The 23,615-nt window shown below is 36.6% G+C and overlaps 1 protein-coding gene across 4 annotated transcripts in view; it reads left to right on the forward strand.

The window, feature by feature from the left end:
- The window catches only part of ttll7 (tubulin tyrosine ligase-like family, member 7), a 115,361-nt gene that overhangs the window by 32,303 nt on the left and 59,443 nt on the right, over positions 1-23,615 (forward strand). For all 4 annotated transcript variants that reach the window (XM_051912397.1, XM_051912396.1, XM_051912400.1 and 1 more), the window contains 7 exons: positions 340-474; positions 3,178-3,299; positions 5,647-5,714; positions 5,834-5,992; positions 9,316-9,532; positions 10,241-10,405; positions 16,719-16,877. In XM_051912397.1, coding sequence (XP_051768357.1) covers positions 340-474; positions 3,178-3,299; positions 5,647-5,714; positions 5,834-5,992; positions 9,316-9,532; positions 10,241-10,405; positions 16,719-16,877 — 1,025 coding nt within the window. The remainder of the gene's footprint in view (positions 1-339; positions 475-3,177; positions 3,300-5,646; positions 5,715-5,833; positions 5,993-9,315; positions 9,533-10,240; positions 10,406-16,718; positions 16,878-23,615) is intronic.

Below are 23,615 nucleotides of genomic sequence, written 5' to 3' on the forward strand. Positions count from 1 at the left end.
ACATATTATCACATTGCAAGCATATTTCAGATAGATAATGCTAGTTGCTCGATAGAGAGATTTGAATATTTGAACATTCCGTCAATGTAAGTCTATGGGATTTTTATGAGTTTTAATCGACATTTTCAGGGAACATAGATCAGTTAGAAAAGATGTAGCAACACGAGCCTGAAAGTCTGTGCCGAGTTTGGTGGTTGTAGATTTAAACCTCTAGGAGGAATTACAGTCAGAAATTTTAGAAAAATAAGTTTAAATAGAATATCAGTATGTTGGCTATCTCAAGCCAACATAAAAGCCTTAGTAAATGGTCAGTGACTAAATGTTCTTTTTGTTCCTCAGACGATCAAGGAACGTCCCCCATGAACATGCCACCGGCACTGTCCAATCAGAATGGAGTAAAGAGGAAGGTCCACACCAAGAAGAAGAAGAAGGGTTTCATCACAGCCAACGTTGCAGGAACAAAATATGAGATTGGTAGGAAAAAACGTTCTTTCATCAATTTGTTCATTAAGTCAATCTTATTGATGTAAGGAGACGTTCACACAAAGCGTTTTTGTATTTAAAAAATGCGAGATGCAAAAAAATAGCAAGGTCTAGATACCCATTGAACACCCTACTAAGAAGGGTTTTTATATAGGGATTGCTTCAAATATAAACAGCAATATAATAATACTGAACAGTAGACCTATTTAATGAACTTTTTTTTTTTTTTTTTTTTTTTTTTACATTAGCCTGGAATTGTGGAATTTGAATTTGTAAAATATGTTAGTAATTGTGCTTCAGTACTACTATTTGGGTAGTATTGAAACCATGCATTTTTACGTAATTGTATCTGCCAAAAGTATCAATGTTAATAAATGTTAATTTCTAAGGCAATTATCATAGTGTTTACACTTTACAAGGAACAAAGTACTTATTTCACTTGTCATTGTAACTAGGAATGCACCGATACCATTTTTTAAGGACCGAGTATGAGTACTGATACTTTTTTTCTGGTACTATACATTTATTAATTTCTTTATTTCTTTTTTTGAAAAGGCAGTTTTCAGGTGATGTGGCAGTTTTCCAAGCACAACACAGTGAGACTAATGAATGTAGGACAGCTTCTTTATTATTAAAGTAATAATTTTTATGTGCTTGTCACAAACTTAAAGCACAAATTTCACAATGTCCCATAACCTTCAGAGGGCATAATTACCAAAGTCATAAAAAACAAACAAAAAAAACCCCACACATCACGTCTTTTTTAACCTGCCTTTCAAAAAGTGCTAAACAAATATTACAGAACAAATGTTTATAACATAACACTGTGAACCAATGTAAACAACCTAGGGTGACCAGATTTCTCATGGTGGAATACAGGACGAGTGGACAATATGACTATGATATGAGAAATTTTATTTAACGATACATATATATATATATATATATGTTTATTTAACATCTTTTGTTGTTTTATTAACATTAATGACAGACATATATATAATTAGGCTACTGTCCCTTTAAGACTGAATCCATGGATGTAATATACTCTGACACATATCCTGTTTTCACCCACATGATTACGTCCACTTAAGCCATAACCGACTGTATTTACGTGAGATACTCCACACGATGAACATTTTGACAACTATGTGTGCATTTGACCAAGGAGAACTGATCGCGCACTGTCTGAGAGAACTGGGATCGCGCTCGTCTGGTCACTCTAATACAACCGAAAGTGTACAGTGAATACTGTTAAATCCGGGCAAGCAACACTATAGGCGAACTGCTGCTGGAGGACTGTTCATAAGAATTAAGCTAAGGATGTTCTTCACAGCATTTGTTTAGTACCTCCTCTTGATTTTAATGCAGAACAAAGCATGCAGTTCGCAATGTGTGGGTTGTCATCATTAATTTTGAAGTATTTCCACACCCCTGAGGCTGACATTGTTTCTGCTGCTGCCGCCGGTGTCTCTGTGCATGGAAAATTCTGTCAGTTACGTCACGTGGAGGTATCGGTCTTTGGTATCGGGGATATTTTTACGAGTACGAGTACAAGTACATGAGCTTATTTTATTGTTTTAAAATCTCCCTCTTACTCGTTCTGTCTCCTCGACCTTTATGGCTACGCCTCCTAATGCTGATTGGTTACACATTTGTTGTTGGTGTCGGCCCGACTAACTTCCAAAATGTTTTTTTCAAAATCTACTTACCGCACCTTTAAGTGGTCTCATTGTATTTATATGTAAGTGTATATATAGTCTGTGGAAGGCGTAGGACCATAAAATGTTTGTCCAATCATTGCATTTGGTCCGACATGCATACGATGCCCTATCTGCCTGTCAGTGTATGTATTTCCATACCTCCACGCACCCTGCTAGCACAGACATCACACGTCATCAGCACATTTCATGCTATGCAAAGTTAGACAGACATCAGTCACGAGCACTGCAACGGAAACAGCAGACACCTTTTACAGAACCAAAACAACAAGCTTATGCTGTGTTCACCCCATAACTACTGTAATTTGGAAGAGATGGAAACCTGCTCCTTGCTGTACGCATTCATGTGTTTTAGAGGACACGTGCCTTTGTAGAGTGCTCTGAAGGGACAGTGGGATCTTATGCTTTCAAAGCTAGCTCACTATTGCCTCTAAAATGACCTACCCTACCTTTAATGTGAGAAAAAGTTTACTGAAGTGAATATTTGTCTAAATACTTTAAAATTTTGACCACACCATGTATATTTTAACTTACTGTTAGTATGTATAATTCTTTACAGTAATTCTCTCAATTAACAGTCGTATAATAACTCAACAATCATGTCAAGATTTCTAGCTTTGGTTTAACCGGATTTCAGTCTAAGCCACGCCGATTTGATTTTATCCAGTAATGTTGATGTTTATGGAAAAACAACATCATGATTATAATATTGCCAATTACTACAGCTATGTCATGTTTTTTGGAAAGATAATGAAATGCAGACATAACATTCTTAAAACACTTGAGTTGATGCAAAAGCATAAGCTAAGCATAATAATTATTAAAGCATGAGTTTTTATTTCAAGTAAAGTACAAGATGATGTCTGTTGATGAATTCTACTGATGAAGTCAGTTGTTTGTGCCCATTCAGTCATGGAAACAGTATTGTCAGTGTCAATGCATATCAAAGGGATCTAATTTGATTTATTTGCAGTTCGTGTAGTCATTGAGGAGATGATCTTTCATAAAGCTAGAGATGATGATGAGATGGCCAATCTCATCTGGAACGACTCTGCAGTGCAACATGAGAAAATTGCTGAGCTCAGGAACTACCAGGTACTGTGATTTTTCCTTTCAGTTCAAAGAATGGAAGGGAAAAAAAAATGTTAAAAACAAAGATGTAGCTAAGGTTTCCTCTTATTTTCCCTGTATTTAAGAGATGTGACCTTTACCATGGCTTATACTCATTTTCCTAACATCCTTCAAAGGCATTTGCAGTTTAATCAACAGTAGTCATTACTGTATATAACCTTTATGCCTAAAGTACTATACAGTAGTAAAGCATCAATTGAGGTCACTCGAGATCAGCAAATTTGTCAGGAAAAGATTTAAACCCAAGTCCTTTTAGGGCAAGTCAGTTCATTGAGCGGCCAGCGGACTGTGGCTGCTTTCGAAAGCTTAGCCACTTGTTCAACTTTTTCCCTTGCACATGAGGGTACCTCCTGAAACTGATTTCAGACAGGCTTCTGAGGCAGCATAACGGTCCAATGATCTACAACAAAATAGAGAGACTATTTGTGATAACAAAGTGAATATTTACTTAAATGGTTAACACTAAAACTAATTGACCACCAACCACAATTTTCAGGTGCTGTTATATTTAACCTCACAGGTTCGAACGCACAGGATAGTGGGATATCATAGGCTGTGAAGGATACATGTATGTTGCCTTCAGAAATCGATTAGATGAAGGTATCTCAGTAGACATGATGCGTCACAATCATTGGATTCAGACATGCCTTGTTGGCTTACTACCTCTGTATGCTGCCTGCAGAAGAAGCATTTTTTATCATTTGAAAAGGGAGTACTTCCCTATACTATGTAGTATGCGAAAACAGTACGCCAAAAGAGTAGTTTGTACGAATGTGTAGTATTCGAAAAACAGTACCCAAAAAGTCCCAAGATGACCTACTACTGCTGCCGAGATTCTGAAATGCACATTAGATGAACTCTTTACTATCTAAATGACGCTGGTAGGTCACGTGACAGTAACAACATGGCAGGTATAAAACGTCCAAAATTCATTCATACTACCTACATTCATACTATATAGAGTGCACTTTTTTTAAGGTGGTGAAATCATTTAAAAAAATAATAATAATAAATAATGTAGTATCTACTTTAAATGTGTTTTTATGCATATCACACAAAAATATTGGGTAATCTGTTTTTAATTGCACTGAAATCCATTACGGAAATTAAGCATGTTTAAGTTTAACAATCAGTCATTCTCTCAAATCGTCTGCCATTTTTTTATTTCTTTTCTCACTGATCTTGCATTGCATTCTTGCATTGCCATCTCTGTGAAGGATATACGCTATGCTGTCTTAAAATTGCAGTAGCCCCTCACTGCAGAACACGAGATCCAGGGGGCAGAGACGGGTAGGTTTAGGGATATGTAAAGTGGGAGGAGTTGGATCTGGATCCAACCTCGCCCCCTGGATCTCGTGTTCTGCAGTGAGGACCATCTCTAAATTGTGCAAAAATAAGGTATCTTAGGAGGCATCTTAATTAAAACAACATTAAACGAATACTTCACCCAAAAATAAAAATACTTTCAAAATTTACTGACCCTCATTAAACCACTGGAGTTACACATTTGGACATATCAAAACCAATGCTGTTGCATTTACTTGGAGAAGAGCAGCATGAATCTTCTTCAAAAATTCTTCTTTTATTTTCTGAAGAAGGAAAGTAATAGGGAATGACATGAGAATGAGTAAAATATTAAAGTAAAAATTTGAAGACTTCAGATGCAAAATCTTCTAAGTGCCATCTGAAATTTTCTTCTAAAATGAGCGTGTTTATCAAGTTTGTATGTTTATGTTCAGTTATTTCACTTTAATGGCAAATAATTGCCATTAAAGTGAAATTGATGCTTTGCTTCATGAAAGACTTTTTATACAGTTGTGTTCTGTGTTATTTTCTTTTTTGGGGAAAGCATGTTGTGCTTTCACACATACTAAAGGTTTGTTCTTCTCACTTTCCTGTGATTGGCTCAGCTGCCAAGCTACAGGTCATATGAGTCAAATTAATGGCCCTGTTCAGCCTCATTTGCTCAAAGAATACAGAAAAACTCTCCCCACCCCCCCTTCCTCTTTGCATTCAAAGCAATTCATTCATCTGTCAGTACCTACAACTACATGGGCTCTGATGCAGAACCAATTACCTTGGCCCTTAGAGTCAAAATTGATCGTCTTTTTTAGTTTTAAATTAAAAACAATGTGGGGAACTAAATAGGGGTTAAGAAAGGTCTGACAACCACCTTTTGTTTTAAGTCTGTAATTGGACATAAATGTCAAAATATTATAGTCTCAGTTCAAGACTTGGGCTCTAATGTTGTGTTTTTCCTCTAAGAGGTGAATAACAGAGTGCCCTCTAACAGTGTGATTATTTTCCTCAGAGGATAAACCATTTCCCGGGAATGGGTGAGATCTGTCGGAAAGACTGCTTGGCAAGGAACATGGCCAAGTGAGTTGAAAACACAATACCATATCAGATACATGACTGATTACAGCTGTCCTCCAGCCATGGAACATTAACTTTACTCTTCATTTTTGATAATTTCAATACCCTATTCTTTTCCTTAGAATGATTAAAAGTCAGCCTCAGGAATATAGCTTCATCCCCAAAACCTGGATCTTCCCAGCTGAGTGCACACAGTTCCAGAATTATGTAAAGGAGTTGAAACGAAAACGCAAGCAGAAAACATTTATCGTTAAGCCTGCGAATGGAGCCATGGGTCATGGGTAAGTTACAACAGACTGGAAGTTTTGCATCCTGTATGACTGAGAGCTGTTCTGGAGTATTTCTCAAAATATAGATTGTTTTTGTCATTTTTTCCCCATGAACAGCATACTGCTACAAAAGTGGCAAACATTTTACAGTAGCATTTTTTTAACCTAGCATTCCAGAAACTTAACATGAAGTAGAACATCTTGTTTACTGAACACTGAACTAATGTTAATAATAATAAATTGATATTTCGATATGTATCGATACTGAACTATCTGAAAGAGTTCCAATACTCCTTTTCTGCAGTATAAATACACCAATACCAGCTGTGTGTTCTCGCTCTTTCTTCTCTTTAACGGCGAACTGACACGCACCCGTCTCCTCCGGTGCGTGTCCACTGGCACGGAGCACTTCCGTAGGAATGCACTAAAAATGCTTGCTCTGCTCCGCTCGCTTCTCGCCAGTGGACACACCGTCACTCGTCTCATTCACTCCTGTTGAATAGTGTTAATATTATAATTTTTAGGCATTCCCGCAGGTTTCGCGCTCACACCATAAGCGCGCGCACACCATTTAAGCGCGCGCACCACTGATCTCTGTAGTGTAGCACTAAAATGCCGCTCTCATAAAGCCACTCAGACAGCTCGTGAGAACTTATTTTGTGGCTTATTGTGATTAAACGGTCAAATACATAAAAAAATTATGTCAAAATGCCCATCTTGCCGAGTATTCAGGTAAAGACAGTCAGGTTTGGAACATAATTAGTTGAAAGAAAACTATCCAGTGTTATTTTACATTTGATTACTTTCATTTCTGTATTATTTCTTACCTGAATACTACTGTTAGACCCATCTGAAAAACTTAAAACATGTTTATTTCATTTGTCTCAGTATTTTAATGTATTTATTTGTGCCATCATTTGCAATTTGTTTATTTGTTCTTATTTTATTACTGTTTACTTGTCTTTTTTTTTTCAATCATTTAAATAAAGCCTCCTTGTTCTGTGAGTAAGCTATTACAACAAAAGTACCCAAATTGACAAAAAATTGCTCTTTCAGCGCTGCTCCGTTGTCTTCATTCGCCCGCATGAGGAGAAGCACTTTAGTTTCACAATCTGTTCAATTTGATATTTTTTTTTTCAACATTTTTTGATGTCTGAGTACGCTGATGAATGGAAAAGAAGGCAGGGTCTCGAGCACGACACGTTGAAAAAGCTGTGAGACCTGTCGCAACAGTCAAAGATGACCTTCTAGCGCATATTTAAATATAAAAACTATTAAAAAGCTTACTGTAAACAGCGCGGAGTAATCACCTCATCTACATTAGAACTATGATTGGCCCAAAGCAGACTTCTTATGTCAGCACATTCCGACTTCTTACGTGCTCATACCGGTAATCTTCATTCTGCGTTCACACAGACCACATTACCGGTAATTTACTGGTAATGTTACAACTTTCCTTACTGGTAAATTGCCATAACCAATTTACTGGTATTTTTGAATGATCTCTTACTGGTAATTTACTGGTAATTTACCAGTAAAGACTGTGAAAGGGGCTATTATTTTTCTGTTTATCCCTGTAAAGCTGCTTTGAAACAATCTCTATTGTATAAAGTGCTATATAAATAAAGGTAACTTGACTTGACTTATATAAATAATATTGTGCCACCACAAGCATTAATCCTAATGGTAAACTTGAAACTGAACTCTAACCCTAATAATAAACCTAACCCCAATCCTTTATTCTAATGCTGAAACATCATACCTATGCTGAAAGTATACAGCAGCAGATGGGGCACTAGATTTATTTATGAGTGTCTTTTATCTGTTTGTAAATTAATATTTCTATGGTCATACGCTACAGCAAGCCGGTACTTATTAAAATGAGAAGTCATCAAAGGTTGAGTTATTGTGCTGCATTTAACAAGTGAAAGAAGATCGTCTGCTAGGCTGGAGATTAAATTTGAAAAAGCGTAGCGTGACGCAGGAAATTAAGTTATATCTTCCTACGTAATTTATTTTTCAGGCCGAAAACTAAATGAATATTGTTTGTGTCTAAGCAGAGGCTTGTTAAAAACTGTGGCGGGCTAAAAGACGAGATCCCCACTGGTGCCAAATTAAACAGTCAGCCAAAGTGGGTTTTGATTACCTGCCATCAGCCCTCATCAATCATGTCATGCAATTCAAACAACCCCATTATCCTCTACAACATAACACAACACAAGCTACTGGACGCTAAACACACACCTGAGCCAGCGGACGCCAAGCGCAGGACTGTGTGCCAATACGGTGGAGATAAGGAAGATTGGCCAGTGTGCTGCTTTTGGCTAAGCATCAAATTCAAGTACTCTGAACTCCCTTCACAAAGCAGAAACAATTAATATTTAATTTTTAATTATAAATTAAATTTTTATTTATTAAACAAAACACCTTTTAACGATAGGCAGCGATAGATGTGGCATTTCTTATTGAAAACAGAATGCATTTGAGGTGTAATAAATCCTAGAAATCCCTCAAGAGCCACTTATTACGCTAGAGACTCAATCACAATAAATTATTTTTAATTGTTTTAATTGAGAAAATGGAACATCTCAGTGTTATGCGGGTCTTTTTGTGGCCCATGTTCCTGTTTGGGCATTTTCTGCAATTTTATGCTTGTACTAAACAAACAACCGTAAATGAGTCAAATGTATCAAGAGTCACAAGAGAATCTTTCGTAACAACACAATTCCCGAGAATGTTCAGCTGTGTTTTAATAGTGATGAACATCTACATCGAATTGCTCCAAGAACAAGTAGACAAATTCTGTTGCAATATTTATCAGCTGACATAGCTAACGAATGAACTGTGATGATCAAGCACTCCTTCAGCAGCTTGCGGTTCTTGGAAAGTTGACGTTTCAGGTAATTGTTGAGGCCACATGCAAACCGGACGAAGAAAAACATGTAACCAATTAAGTCAATGCAGACCAATGGCTGTATATTTTACCATCAAAATTGTTTTTCTAAGGCCCCTTTGTTTGTTAAACATCCAAACTTCACTTTTTCTTGTGTTTGGTACTGGTGAACACATCGTTGTCTGTATTCTATAACAGCCAAGAGCTGAGGATCTGTTCAACCTCAAAATCAAAGGAAATAAATGATGGCAGGGCTTAAAACAGACCAAGACGTCTGGTCTTATTAACCTGGGTCTAGTCAGGGTCCAGGGACCAGCGACAGAGTCAACTCCTTAATAAACTCGCTCTCTCTGACACACTTCAGAGGTTTGGATTTTTAACCAACAATAAAATATGCACCACATTTTTGGGATGTGATAGAATCTTATCCATTTTCTCCCAGGATATCTCTGATTCGAAACTACGAAAAGCTCCCAGTCCAGGACCACTTCATTGTGCAGGAATACTTGGATAAGCCCTTCCTAATGGAGGGCTACAAGTTTGACCTGAGATTCTACATTCTTGTTACTTCCTGTGACCCACTGCGTGTCTTCCTCTACAATGACGGCCTGGTTCGAATGGGTACAGAGAAGTACCACACGCCAAACGAGTCGAACCTGGTAAGTTATGATGTCATCAAAGTGATGTGAAAATTTTAATTCTATGTAGTAAATGGATTAGTAAAAAGTCATCAAAACTGACTCCATTAATGGTCAAAACTCTTTACTCCATACAACTCACATAGACACTTTTCACAATCCAGCAATTCCTGATAGAGAAAAGTAATTGCAAAAGCTGTTTCATATTGACTTTAACAGTACATAATTGAGGTAACAGATATTAGTCAGAGTAGGCACCATATTTAATGTGATGAGAATGCGTATCTTTCAGCAATTCTTGCATAGTAATTTTTTGGTGAATCCATTATTAAATAAGTTGCCACATTGTAAAGTTTGTGCAAATGACACATGGTAAATCTTCACAATACCATTCTAATGTAAATGGTTGAAATGTAAACACCTTTTTTTTCATATTGTAAATCTTCGTAAAAACATTCTTGTATAAAATATATTGTAAATCTTAATAAATGAATTCTTGCATAAAATGTTGCATTGCATATATTCATTAAATATTGTTGTATTGGCAATCTTTTTAAAACCATTCTGTGAATTGTTGTAAGGAAATAAATGTGATAATTTATATAATATTGGTTTTATTTACATAGATGTACTTCTTTCAGCTGACAAAACACTGACATTGTGCTTTTTCACAAATTTCAAAAAATGGCATCTATACTCTGATGGACTTTCATTTTTTTATTTCCTCAGAATCAGCTGTACATGCACTTGACCAACTACTCCGTAAACAAACACAATGAGAACTTTGAGCGAGATGAAACGGTGGACAAAGGCAGTAAGCGGTCTATTGGGTGGTTCACAGAGTTCCTTCGAACCAACGATTACGATGTGGCCAAATTCTGGGGCGATGTATCAGTGAGTTGTTTTTATTTCTATTGCTTCTCTTAGTTATCTTTTAATTGAACGCTGCATGATATGATGGAAAAATGTGAAGTACAATATAACTTGTATGATAATATGACACAATGAAAGATTATTTATTTTCGATCAGATAGTTTCAAGGCCAGTATCACCAATATCAATACTGATACCTCTAAACCAGGGGTGTCAAACTCAATTCCTGGAGGGCCGCAGCCCTGCAGAGTTTAGTTCCAACCCTGCTCCAAACACACATACCAGTAGTTTTTAAATAGGCCTGAAGGACTTGATTAGCTGAATCATGTGTGTTTAATTAGTGTTGAAGCTAAACTCTGCAGGGCTGTGGCCCTCCAGGAACTGAGTTTGACACCTGTGCTCTAAATTAAACTGATCTTTTAAATTATTCTTAGAATAAAATGGGAACTTATACCTACATATATTTAAAAGCCATGCTTTTTAAACATTCAACTGCGCCTTAACTGGGAATTATTAGATTATGCTTTTGTTTACACTGTCGGAAATAAAATGTACTACAATTGTGCTTTTAGCTTCTCACTGGGGCGGTAACCTCAAAGGTGTACCTTTTCTATCCCTAAAAGGGTGCATACTAGTAGCATAAGTGTCAGGGGTTCTGAGAGAGAGAGGACCCAAACACAGAGATGAGCGATGACAAGATTTATTGACAGGACAGTAAACAAGGCACAAGAAGGTAATTGAGGATTGAAACACAGTCCAAACAGTAGGGGCAGGGCACACAATAGGGAAACAGGCTGTTTGGGGGTGAGACTGCACCAGACACCATGGCCAATAATGGAGACAAGGTAGCGACTGAGAGAACCGGAGGCTTGACACTTGGTGATGAGACTTAACATAGCACCAGACTAGCTGCCAGGCCGGGAGAGTCAACGACAAGGGAGGAAGCAGGGTTGGAACCAAAATGACACACATACAAGACTAGACAACGAGAGCAGTGTTGCCCAGAATTGGGCTACTTTTACACTGTTGCCGCAAGTTGTTTTAGTCTGAGGGTTGAGGTGGACAAATAAATAAATAAAAACTGGCAAAAGCTTTGACTAGAGAAAACAAAATAAAGAAACAAAATATAGCTGGAGCTTTGCAAAAAAAAAAATAAATAAATAAATAAAATAAATAAAGTTATAAACAAGAAAAGAAATAAAGTAATTCAAAAAATACGTAACTCCAACAGCAAACAAACCAAATATAAAAACAAGATTGCAACTAGTTTTGTAGTCAAGACCACCTAATCCGAGACCAAGTCGAGACCAAGACAAGACCAAGACCAGATCAGCACTCAAATCCATCTTAAAGATCCACATTTACTGCTTGAGAAATGTCTTATTTTTAATCAATAAATACAATTAGAATAATAAGAGACTGTATAGAGCTGTTTACAATCAAATGAAATCACTAACAAAATCATAGTTGCAATGCAGAGGTGGCACAGAAGTTGCATCTGAATCGGTAAAATTACAAATACCTAAACAATGTTTTGTTTATTGAATGTTTTTATATAAAATCGATTGCAATTGTGCTCAAATTTGCGAAAACAGCCCTCTTGCTCTTGTTATATTGCTTTTTTAATAATTATATCATATGTAAAACCCAGATCTCATACAAGTACTTTTTTGCAACAATATCTTGAATTTTCTGGGCATTAGTATAATCCCTCAATAATTTCTGACCCTGCATAACAGTATAAATAAATCAAATTCAAAATAATAAGTTATTGATTGCATCTGGAGCAAGAAGTTTTACATTCAATCACATTTATGATGTTATTAAATCAGACAATGCACTGACAATTTAGTGATATCCTTGCAATTGTGGTCTTGAAATAAAATCCCGATTCCTCATAGTCTGAGACCAAGACAAGACCGAGTACAAATGCAGTCGAGACCAAGACAAGACCAAGACATTCAAAAAAATGGTCTTAAGACTGGTCTCAAGACCAAGACCTGTATCGAGTACTACAACACTAATTGCAGCCTTGCAGGGAACTAGAGAGAGAGAGAGAACAAAGAAAAACTAGAAAAATCAAAAGGAAATGAATACAAGACTAGACTGACAGGAAAGACTAAATGTAGCTGTGTGTAACAAGACCCGTAGACACAGGTAAGCTAAAATGCATACATAGAACACAGGCAAGGCACACACACACACACACACACACACACACACACACACAGGTTTGTTTTTGTGAATTGTGGGGCATTCCATAGGCGTAATGGTTTTTATACTGTTCAAACCGTATTTTCTATCCCCCTACACTACCCCTACACCTTAACCTACCCATCACAGAAAACTGTGCACATTTTTACTTTCTCAAAAAAACGCATTCTTATAAGCCTTTTGAAAAATGGGGACATGGGGTAATGTCCACATAAGTCACCCTCTCCTTGTAATACCTATGTCATACCCATGTCATTATACAAATTTGTGTCCTGATATGTCACAAAAACACACACACAGACACACACACACACACACACACACACACACAAACAAACAAACAAGGCACACAACGAACCAGCAAAGACATAAGGGAAAGGAGCGCAATATAAAGGGAGCAGAGCACATGAGGATCGGGTGAACACAATCAAGCAAACGAGGGCTAGACAAGAGGCGTGTTCGACTTGAAGCAGCACTGCACAGACCAACTGGTGTATAACATCAAAGAGAGCAGATGGCTCCATATGCTTTCGAATCACTCTTGCGGTACTTTAATGTCATACACCGATCGGTCTTTTGAACTTGAAGCTAAGAACTAAACAAGGGGGTGTGGTAACGGGACTAGAGGAGCACATAGCCAACACAAACAAAGACAGAGCCATGTGCTCAACCACAAAACAAACAAAGAAACATTAAATGGAGACAAAACAGACAAGACTGTCAGGGTAAGATACAAGCATGCACCCTTTAAGGGTAGATAAGGTACATAGTTGTATCTTTGGGGATATCTTATGAAAAATAACCATGGTGTTACATAAGTAAAATTTCCATAGGTTTATTTTAAGTATTACCAAGGTTGTACTACAAATATCATGGTTAAAATATGGTTCCTGTTGTGGTCATCATGGTAAATTTGTGGTTGCTGCAGTTTTACTACAAATATTATAGTCGAAATGTGGTTACTCTAGTAAAAACCATGGTTAATTTTTGTAAAGACCTGCCAGCGATGGGCTGTTGTTGTACCCCTAAAGGTAAAACTTTCACACATTTTTCTTCTGACAGATTTATTAACAGCATTTTACAGAACATAACACGATCCATTTCAACTTTTAACAATCAATATAAATAACTTAAATTGCACAAACTAGACTGCTTATAGTAAATGTTACATGAACACTACTCTTCAAAAGTCTGGGGTTGGTAAGTTTTTTTTTTTTTAATTGTTTTTGAAGGAAGTCTCTTCTGCTCACCAAGGCTACATTTATTGATCAAAAATACAGTAAAAACAGTAATATTGTGAAATATTATTACAATTTAAAATATCTGTTTTCTATTTTAATATATTGTAAAATGTAATTTATTCCTGTGATGCAAAGCTGAATATTCAGCATCATTACTCCAGTCTTAAAAGATTAGTTCACTTTAAAATGAAAATTACCCCAAGCTTTACTCACCCTCAAGCCATCCTAGGTGTATATGACTTTCTTCTTTCTGATGAACACACTCTGAGTTATATTAATAAATGTCCTGATGCATCCAAGCTTTATAATGGCAGTGAATGGAACCAACGAGTATGAAGCCAAAGAAAGTGCATCCATCCATTATAAACGAACTCCACACGGCTCCGGGGGGTTAATAAGGCCTTCTGAAGTGAAGTGATGCGTTTGAAGAAAAATATCCATATTTAACACGTTATAAAGTAAAATATCCAGCTTCCGCCAGACTGCTTTCCGTATTCAACTTATGAAGAAAGTGTAAAACTTTCGCAGTTCAAAATGCTTTTACGCTATGCCCTACGACTTCCGTATTAAATTATGAAAGAAAAACCCCCCAAAAAACGTAAATGACGCGACATCAGTTACGCTTTTTTCGTAACTTGAATATGGAAGGCGGTCTGACGGAAGCTAGATACTAGAAGCTAGTTACTTTGTAACTTGTTAAATATGCATATTTTTCCTACACAAATGCATCGCTTCAATTCAGAAGGCCTTTATTAACCCTCCGGAGCCATGTGGAGTACGTTCATGATGGATGGATGCACTTTCTTCAGCTTCATACTCATTGGTTCCATTCACTGCCATTATAAAGTTGGATGCATCAGGATATTGTTTATTATAACTCCGATTATGTTCATCAGAAAGAAGAAAGTCATATACACCTAGGATGGCTAAAGGGTGAGTAAAGCTTAGGGTAATTTTAATTTTAAAGTGAACTAATCCTTTAAGTGTCACATGATCCTTCAGAAATCCTTCTAATATGCTGAGTTGCTGCTCAAGAAACATTTCTTATTATCAATTTAATGCACCCTTGCTGAATCATAAAAAAAAAAAAAAAAAAAAAAAAAAAACTTACTGACGTCAAAACTTTGAACAGTTGTGTACACTTTCAATTTGTTTATTGTGAAATAACTCCCTAGTGTTTCTCTGTCATCTGATAAGCATTGTTCAGGGCTTTGTTTCCCAAACGCATCGTGAGCCTAAGCTGAGCGTAGAAGCCAGTTGTGGCAATGGTTTTTTAAGATTTACTTATGCTTATGATTCTTTTGGGAAACGCAGCCCTATTTGAACAAGAACTGTGAGCGAAGCGTCAGCATCGAAGGTTGATTGGTTCTGTCTTTCAGCATTTGCGAATATTCAGATGTGTAGGAGAGATACACAATTATTTGCTAACATAGTTTATTTTCCACTTAGAAGCTTATTTTATGTACTGAATTTAAAATTAATGGTTAAAAACACTTTAGGATCAATATTTTAGTGTGAGGTATGAGAATCAATCCTTTCGATACAACATCAGTATTGAAAGTATCAAAACTTCAGGATCAATCTGCCCATCCCTAACCATTAGTTTTTAATTGTCTGTGCAAATTTGCTCTAGTTGGACAATTGCAATGTATTTCACTTTCTTTTTTAGCATTTGTGCTACAAGCAATGTCTTTTTAAGGCACTGTGTCAAGTTAAAAGAAGTTCAACAAATTACGCATATGATGTCATCGCTTCACAGACGTCAGAAGACATCGCTCAACCAGATTTTTCTCCACATTTCCATTAACTTTACAGATTAATGCCTTTAATTTCATATCGCAGTGCATATCACAACCCTGACGATAAGCTTATCGAGATTTGCAGTATTTTTCAGAATTCGATAGATCATGCAGCTCTACTTTAATCAGCCTCCCTGGCTCAGGTTTCTTAATTGTATCAAATGTTCCTTTCAAAAACGAATCTGTTTCCTGTCAGTGTGTTACAAGTGTGACAGCTCTGCCCTTATCTCTCCCCTGCTTCTGTTTGCACTGCCTCTTTCTCCTTGCTGCCCACTTCTCTTTTGATCTAATTGTAATTTTTCCATCTTTTAAATTAAGAGCTCATCCACTCATCGCACGTCTGCATCTGTTGACTCCTTTGCCAGGCATTCAGAAGTGTCACCATTGATCCAGCGTGGACCTTCTCTGTTATCCAGTGTATTGTTTTACAAGTTGTTCTTTTTTTGTTGAAATAATTTCTCAGATGTGGAAGCCGGTCTGAAGACCCTACTGATAACTAATGTTAAATTCTCATTCACGTGTCAGAACAGATATGCATGAACATTTTGAGTCTATCTGAAGACACACACACACACACACACAATTCTTTCTGTTCTCTGTGGAGGATGCATGCTGGGATCTAACCTGCTTCTCCGGAACTGCACGTTTGGGGCCCGCGGGACGCTCAGCAAACGTCCCGCCGGTTATCTGCCCCTCATACTTCAACACAGCCTCTGTTTAATCATGCAGGGAGACCGCCGGCCTGCCAGACCTCTGATAAGCCAGTACAGCAGCTGATACAGGCCGTCTGTTCCTGTCTTCCTACGATCTGCCCCTGTCTTCCTGTAGCGTGCTGTCAGTCTTTGACCTATCATGTCTCTTCAGGGTGCTGGGATGTTAATGAGTCCCTCATTCGGGCTGTTTGCACATGCAATGAGATTTCACAAGCATGCCCTCACCGAAAGTTAACACAATGTCTATATCTTGCGATTAGTGCAAATCAATTCACAAACGTCCACCTTTGAATGTACTGTTTGGAGTTGTTTAAATTTGTTGTGTTGTCTTTCATAATGAAAGTGTGTTTTGTGCATGTGTTCGCAGGAGCTGGTGGTGAAGACCCTGATAGTGGCCGAGCCACATGTCCTCCACGCCTACCGTATGTGCCGCCCGGGTCAGCCACCAGGGAGCGCCAGTGTCTGCTTTGAGGTGCTGGGTTTTGACATAATCCTCGACCGCAAGCTCAAGCCCTGGCTGCTAGAGGTCTGTTGTCACCTTCTGTCCTCAATCAGTCCACTTTTTGATCCCACTTATGTTGATATAGAGTATACAGTCCACATTTGATTGTCATTACCTGTTAGAAGCCAACATGATGGAGGATAATACTGCAATAGTACTTTTTTTGTACGTCTTGACCATCTAAACACTTTTTTTTTTAATTTTATTCTTATTTTATTATTATTTACATTTGCAGTGTTATCTATATGTGCTGACAAAAAAAAAAAATCCACACCTTTTCATTACTAATTTTTCCACTGCATGTCTTTAGTAAATCTTGACAGTACTGTTTTTTTTTTTTTTTTTAACACACACACACACACACACACACACACACACACACACACACACACACACACAAAAAAAGGGTTTGCGCTGGTGCCAGCTGTTAGTAAATCTGGCCCAAAATGTATTAGCAATACACAGTAGAAAAGTAGTTGTTTTTACAGGAAAAAAATAAAATAAAATAAAATAAAAAACTGCCAGCTGTGATTGCCAGAATAATTCAGTAAAAATACAGTAAAAATTTAAACATGTTTACAGAACAACCTGTAAATTCTACAGTTTAGAACAGTTACCAGTAATTAAAAAAACAACAACAACGTTTTAAACCAGTAAATCCAACACTGGTATGTGTGTTTGAATCATAATTAAACTTTATTTGGAGTATTTCGTTATTGCACAATGCACATTTCTTAATATAATGCCTAAGAAGTGTTTCAGTATCACTATTAGGATTAAGAATTGTATGATCTCTGTATAATATCTGTCTTTATATGCAAGATATTTATATATACCTAAAGTATACTTGTAATAATTCCAATTTACCACAATTAAATATACTTAAGTATATTTTTAGTTTGGACCTCAGCACTACTTCCGCACAATTAAAGTGCATTAAGTAAGCAGACTTTAAGTATACCAGTTTAGTATACCAAATTTCAGGGTAATTTTATTTAGCATATAAATATGTAAATGTATTTGTAGTATACTTAGCACAAAATAAATGTATTTCAAATACATTTTAGTATATTTTTTTTCACTAGGGTTTTCTGCTGAAATAGAAGACCACGCTGCTACTAAAAAGTATTTTGTACTTTTAACACATACTTACATCCACCATAATAACACAAGTGGTAAAGAGAAAAGCCACATGATGAATCAAAGTTCATCGCAAGTAGCTTTTCCACAAGACGAGGTAAAGAAGGACAGTGTCATGCACACATACTGTTTACAAAACACCATTATAGTAAAATACATGGCACTAAAATAATGTATAATAAAATAATTAAATTTTCATTTAGTAACATAAAACCCTAATGTGCTGATAACAAAAACTAAGAAAAAATAAAATTAAAAATAATTGTTACACAGGGAATTCTGGGAATGTCAGTTTATGGCTTTTCACTGTAACTCATTAGATGATTTGTTCTTTTTACCTGAAAAATGGTGCATTTGACAATATTTTACTCTAAATTTACACAAAATGTAAGGTTAGATCAATTACAGCTTTTCTTTGTATATAGTTTAGGAACTTGCTGTTAACCAATTAACAGGTTTTTACTGTTGCATTTTTATAGTCCTTTACAATTAAAATTAAAACAAGTAAACAATTAAAACATTTTACAGTGATAGTTTTATGTTAGCGAGTTGCTAAGCTTACAAAAGTACACTGTAGGATATGCAAATATTGGGTAAAATACTGGGTTTTTAATCAATGCTTTTCAGTATTGAATGCAGTCTACCATCTTGGATTAATTATTTCACCAAGGTCATTGCAATGCATTTAGGGATTGCCTAATTCATGAAGGATCTTTTAGAAAGCTCTTTTAGAATGAGATATCTTAGAAGTACAATATTTCTGCTGATCTTTTGGAACTGGTTTCACATTGGTTGCATTTCCTATGATGCCTAAAATGCAGTCTAGGTAGGCAGCTCAGTAGGTTTTTAACAAAGATATAGATTGGAATGAATACCCAATTTAATTCTGTGAAAAAGAGAATAGGACGCATTCACCTCGGTTTTGTCAAATAATATTGGTTTTGCGTCCTTTTGTTCAACTTTTCACCATTTAAGGCAAAACTTTCCATGTAATTCAGCTAAACAAGAGACTCCCACTGAAACATGTTCTAAAGAGGCAGTTGTTTGTGTGTTTGAAAACAGTTGGTTCCTTAGATTCTGGGGTTTGGCATTTTTTTGTTCTGTTTCTCATTTTCATTTCCTTTTGCTGTGGTGTTCTGTAATGTTGGATGACAGTCATCTAAACAACATTTTCCAGCCGTTCCCAGGATGGACTTCTTTTAACTCGACAAACATAAAATGATTTGCTGACTATGCCTCTTCACCATGTGTTTGTCATGGTTATTGCTTAACCATATAGCAGCTATTTTTTTGGTGAATTAGAGGACACCAAACATTCACAACCTAGTTGGCATTTAAACATTTATTCATGGGTAAATGGAAATTACTGCTCAAGGTTGAATCACTGTCAAATTTTGTTTTGATTTTAGCAGGCAAGGAAAATCAATGCTGATATCACAACGCTGTTTCAATGATATTGCTAAAGTGAATTATATGTATTTTGTTACCCTTTTTAAAACCATTTTGTAACGGGTAGTGTGAGTTCTGTTTTGTGATTTATTTCAGTTCTGTGTCTTTGTTTTCAGTCATTTTCCTGTGTTCATCAGTTTTGATTAGTTTGGTTAAGTGTGTCTCATTTCGTTAATTAGTTTTTTTTTCAATGTATTTAAGCCCTGTGTTTCTTTCAGTTCTTGGTCAGTCCTTGTCATGTTTTTACTGCCTGTTCGTTTTGTTCCTTGTTTCTAGAGAAGAGTGTTTTGTTGAATAAATCTGATAGTGCTGCGAGTAGATCCATCTTCTCACCTTATAATAATACATGTGACACATTTAGCATTATTCGTTTTAAACGTTTTTAATGTTAAACTAACAACTGCTGGCTGGGAAGACTTATATTAGGGGCTTTCACACTGGAGGAACCTTTTCACGATTTTAGTTCTAGGAACTTCTTTTGGGGGAACTAAATTAGCTCCTACTTCAGAGTAGCGTCTAAACCAGCACTATAGGAACTTTCAGTGACATAAGTGTACATTGATTGGTCAAGCGCATGTCAAACACCGGCACCCGGCATTTTTAAAAAGCAGTGTAAACATTTTTACTTCACGAACATGGAAAACAGCAATAACGGCATTTACCTGTTGTCTGCAGGGTTGTGTTCTTTTCTCCTCCTCGATGATATGTAATACTGAAAGTTGTCATAGGATATTTCGTCTCTTAGCCCCACTTTTTGCTCTTTCACTCATGTAGATTATGCGTTTATATTCCATCTCCGTTATCATGAAACCCACGACACACAACAGACACAGCTCCGATCACGGCATCCTCCATTCATCGTTTTTTAGCATTTGTAAATGCCGCGCTTAAAGACACTGCTGTCGGCCGCTTTGGAGTTCCTATTCCAGGTGCAAATGCAACCAGGAACATGGCCCAGAGGAGAAATTAGTTCCCGGGACTATAGAACTATTGAGGTAAATGTCAGTTTTGTAGGGCTGTCAATCGACAGTATTAATAGTATTTAATAATTTAAAATATTCTTTGTTTAGTAATCATTGAACAATAAGCTAACCTATGGTCCACAGCAATCCATTCTGGAAATCATCTTTATCAATTTGTCCGACATAAACATAGAGGATGTTAGAGGATTGTTTTGTCTGCAATATTTTCCCATGGCATCTTTGGCCGTTAGGACACATCTTGCTGGCTATGGTTTTAAGGCGATGTGTCAGGTAAAAAGTTTCTAGCTGTCTGGATGCACGGACGTGTCCCGTGTGAATGGTTCTTCACTAATTTTGCACTGCCTACCCACAATAAGGGTGATTTTGATGACTGCCAAAAAGGTGATACTTCAGGGTTAATTTGATCTATTCAAAAAAGGCACGTGATTAAAACAATATTTTTTTGAAAAACAGTATTTTTATATATTTGATTGTTGTATTTATATTGGCAGCCCGACACATTTTTTAATGCTTTTGACTTGAGAAATGTGGCTGCCTTTTACATTTAAAGTGGGGTTCCTACACAACAGCAAGGATAAATGCTTAAATAGCAGCGTATTCAGGACTGACGTTCAGCATAAACACAAGGCTGAGTTTGCTTACACCAGAGCAAGAGCAGACTCTCTTCCCTCTTTCCTCCGTTTGACAGACACGCTGCAGAAATGTAGGTCAGGACTGTGAGTTAAGACGGTTAGGATGCAGGAATGCTGGCGCTCTTACATGTGGGGTAATGTGCCGGTTGCTAACCCAGAAAGTTCCATGTCAGGTTTTCTGGATCGCCCACACTTCTGTGTGGCAGTTAAAGCATGACCTAAATCTTTTAACCCAAACTTCTGGCTGCAGCTTCCATCTTACAAACCGATTCTAGAGTGTAAAATGCCTTGGGATGATTATTTTTTGCCATTGGTTAAATCCTCAGAAGAATTTGATCTTTTATTAGAAACATTTTGTTTTTGGGCTTTTTGCCTTTTTTTTTTTTTTTTTTTTTGATAGAAACAGAGAGGGATTTTTATTAAGGGATTAGAATCACACTGCAGGTTGGATTCAAACCTACGACTCCCATGTGAGCACCACTTTATGGCACATATGTGCTCACTGTTCTTTCTCTGAAAGAAAAGTACATCTTTTTTTAGGGAAGTTTGTTTTTCATGGATCAGATTTTCTTTTCTTTTTTTCCTTTAGTTTTTTGCCACTTTTTAAGTGAGACATTAGAGAAGAGATATTATTAAGGTAATAGGATCAGGGTTAGGGTTCGGTTTTTTAGCGCAAGTAAGTTTGAGTAAGTTTGTTATGTGGTGTTTTCTTTTATTTATTTTAACTTTTGCCACTTTTTTATTGACATAAACAATAGAGAGGGGGTATTTTTTGTGGAACTGGATCACGTTGCAGGCTTTATTTGAACTTATATGTCCCACTTGAGCACCACAGCTAGGCCACGGGTCCAGAGAAAATTTGCAATTTTTGTTGTTGTTTTAAGTGAAGTCATTGTGAAATTTTGTTGCAGGTTTTAGGAATGTCTGGTGTTGAGTGACGGTCGTTCCCCTGCAGTTCTCCGGCACTATTAGTGTCTCTTTGCAGGTTTTGGGAGAGAACACAAACTGTGGTGGTAGATGCAGTCGTTCAGCCCCAGTGATAATGATCCCTCAGTGCTACTAGCAGCCGCCACAAACTCCCATCAATTAACATCCCACAAGCTCCTCACTGAGGGGGAAAAAAAGCTGTTTCTTTTTCACGCTACATTTACTGAGCGAACATTTATTTCCGATTTCAAGTGATTAGTCAAGACACATATCCACACTGCAGCATCTGACGGAGAGAGGCAGGAGGTGTGATTTTCTGCTGTCTGTTCTCTTATGAAAGTTTCAAAGCTGACTGTCGTAATCTTTAGTGGATAAATATTGGCAATTGTCCGCTACGGTATTCTTTCAACTTCCTCCATCATCCTCTATTTAATTTCAGTTTTGATGGCTCACTCTTATCAGATATTCTATAAAATTTATTTCTTTGAAGCAGAAATTGTTACAATTGATCTACAATTATAATTTATTCAGGTTTCCGTACATCTGCAGGTCTTCTGATTCTTTTATCAAGACACTTTACTGTCTGCTGCAGTGGCAACAAAAAAGTAAAATGTAACCTCTTACTTTGACAGAGAAATGTCATATTCTCCTTTTCTTCATTGCTTATCAACTGTTTTTCATTTTATTTTCAGTTTCTTTTTCCTCTTATTTGCAAATGAGGCTGAAATGTCATCTGGGGTTTTACAATACCTTCAAACTGACAGCTCTTTCTCTCTCTCTCTCTCTCTCTCTCTCTCTCTCTCTCTCTCTCTCTCTCACTCACACACATCTTATTGAGAGCTCTAAAACTTGTGTTTTTAAAGGACCACGGCTCAAACATTGATACATTCATTGACAATCAACACTCAATTGCAGCAAAACACCAACATGCACACACACACGCACACACACACACACACACACACACACAGACACACACACACACAAATAGACAACAGGTCTTTCCAAACCCGTAAGACTTTCATTCATCTTCGGAACACAAATGAAGATTTTTTTTTATGAAATATGACAGCTTTCTGTCCCTCCATTGACAGCTTATGCAACTGCAACTTTGACGAAATCATAAAATCATAAAGAAATCATAAAACTATTTCATATGAATAGAGCAGTTTAGTCCAATTTTTTTTTTTTTTTTTTTGAAGAGACTCAATCACTTTATAACAGATTAAATTTAGCCTTTTATTCACATATAAACATTGATCAACGAACATAAACAGAAGCTCAACTGAAAGATGAACCAAAGTCTTATGGGTTTGGAACAACCTTTATTTCAGGGCTGTCAAAGTTCACATGCTCACTAAAAATATCAAACAAATATGCAGTTAAATATGTTAATAATAATCATAACAATAATAATACTACTAAAATGATTTTTTTGCTTTTTAATGACAGGTTAGGAAAATAATTAATTGTGATTATGTTATGCTATTGACAGCATCATTTTTTAACTGTAAGAAATACAAACCAAATCTGCATAGAGTTATTTATTATTATAAGTCTGCATATATTATTTATATATTTTTATGTGTTAAGTGTTTTTCGGGTTTATACATCTAACTGTACTCTAATAG

The sequence above is a fragment of the Ctenopharyngodon idella genome, chromosome 11 (genome assembly GCF_019924925.1).
Source record: "Ctenopharyngodon idella isolate HZGC_01 chromosome 11, HZGC01, whole genome shotgun sequence".
In the NCBI taxonomy this organism is placed as follows: domain Eukaryota; kingdom Metazoa; phylum Chordata; class Actinopteri; order Cypriniformes; family Xenocyprididae; genus Ctenopharyngodon; species Ctenopharyngodon idella.